Source organism: Morus notabilis, unplaced genomic scaffold (genome assembly GCF_000414095.1).
Source record: "Morus notabilis unplaced genomic scaffold, ASM41409v2 Scaffold11345, whole genome shotgun sequence".
NCBI classification, from domain to species: Eukaryota; Viridiplantae; Streptophyta; class Magnoliopsida; order Rosales; family Moraceae; genus Morus; species Morus notabilis.
Genome location: NW_010356454.1, coordinates 310 through 1,956, shown reverse-complemented (window position 1 = coordinate 1,956; position 1,647 = coordinate 310). Strand labels below are relative to the sequence as shown.

General features: G+C 35.2%; 1 protein-coding gene across 1 annotated transcript; it reads right to left on the bottom strand.

Annotated features, from left to right (window-relative positions):
• Positions 1 to 572: 572 nt before the first annotated feature.
• On the bottom strand, positions 573 to 1,082 carry LOC21383890 (lachrymatory-factor synthase). The gene has a single exon (XM_010088232.1). It carries the CDS (start codon positions 1,080 to 1,082, stop codon positions 573 to 575), a length of 510 nt encoding a protein of 169 aa, XP_010086534.1.
• Positions 1,083 to 1,647: the final 565 nt, after the last annotated feature.

Here is a 1,647-nt window from a genome sequence, read left to right as displayed (position 1 = left end):
AGAAATTGAGGAGTTTTACCCTCTATTCCATCTATTGTGAATTGTGATTTAAATCATTTATTTACTTAACATTATTTTCAAATTAAAGAAAGAGAAAATCTCACTCACCCCGAAATATAACAACAAAATAAATTAATTAACCTTCAACCACTTATTAATTATTACGAGGGACTTTTTTGATAAGATTTTCTACTGGTAATGTTAATTTTTTACCGTTAGATCTTATCAAAATACAAGCTCCGTTTACTTCGCTGATTCGAGTTTAGAATTCGAGTTTTTTTACAGTAAAAAGCTCTCACAAACAATCACATTTAACTTTTTTACTACAGTAAAAAGCTATTACATAAAATCACATCTCAACTTGAATTCTAAACTCGAATCAGCGAAGTCAACAATGAAATAATTTATTTTTTCTCATCCTGCAAAACAAACTCCCTTATTACAAACAAGTTCGAAGCAAAAACAAAAACAAAAAAACAAAACAAAAAAGAACAAACGACAACACAGATAGCCAAACACAACACTATCATATTGTGGACTAGAAGAGTCAAAAAAAAAGTTTTTCAGCCGCTTTAACTATTAACTTTAGAGCTCAAAGCATCTTCTATTTTCTTAGCAATGGTTTGGAGAGAAGAATCATGATACCCCACCATAATCTCATAAGTCCAACCCTCAGCGGGATCTCCAACAAACGACCACTTGATCTCACTCCCGCCCTCTTCATCACCGTCGATCGGCAATACTTGCATGGTCGCCACCCAAGACTTGAACCCCACGTTGTTTTCAGTGATCTCGTAACTCAGACTCCGTTTGACCGGATCGATCTCTGTCAGCTTCTCATTGGCCCACTGGGTAATCGTCTCGCTGGAGGGCGACGTTGTCGTGGACCCGCAGTAGCGGATAACACCCGGCTGAACGCCGGTGACCTCACTGCCCACTTGGTGACACTGGTCGAGCGTTGGGAGCAGCTTGTGTAGGTTGAAAAAATCCGCAATCAGAGGCCAAACATCTCGTGCTTTTGAGCTTTTTAACTGACCTGAGACTTCTCCTTCCCATTTTTCCTGGCTCTTTTCTTCAGCCATTGTAGAAAAAAAGAAATAATAATAATAATAATAATAAAAAATTGAAGAGAAGAGATATTGAAAAATATTTGAGAAAGTGTGAATATGAATATATGATATGTTAACTTGCGTGTGCTAATACGGGAAACATAATAGGAACCTTTTAGGGTCCGTTGGAAGCATTTATATGTAGGATAGCACTGGATAGCATTGGATAATGGATACGGTATGGATGGTGTATATGTACCATCTGCATAGATGATAATATTTTTCTTGTCGCTAGTCAGGCCACTTCCAATGGTTCTAATGCTAACAGAGATAAGAGTGGGAAAATTTGGCATGATTTTTTCGTTGATAACGATCAGTATTTATATATATATATATATATATATGTTTTTTTAAGGGATAACGATCAGTATTTATAGATAGTACAAGATGGTAAGTTCTCGAATCACTTGAAGTCAGAGATGTAACTTATGTACAACCAATATACAGTTAATGACTATAAACAATAAAGGGAACAAATAACTAATTGATTTACAATTGTTAACAGTTTTTTATATCTCTATTAATAATTAATCAATTA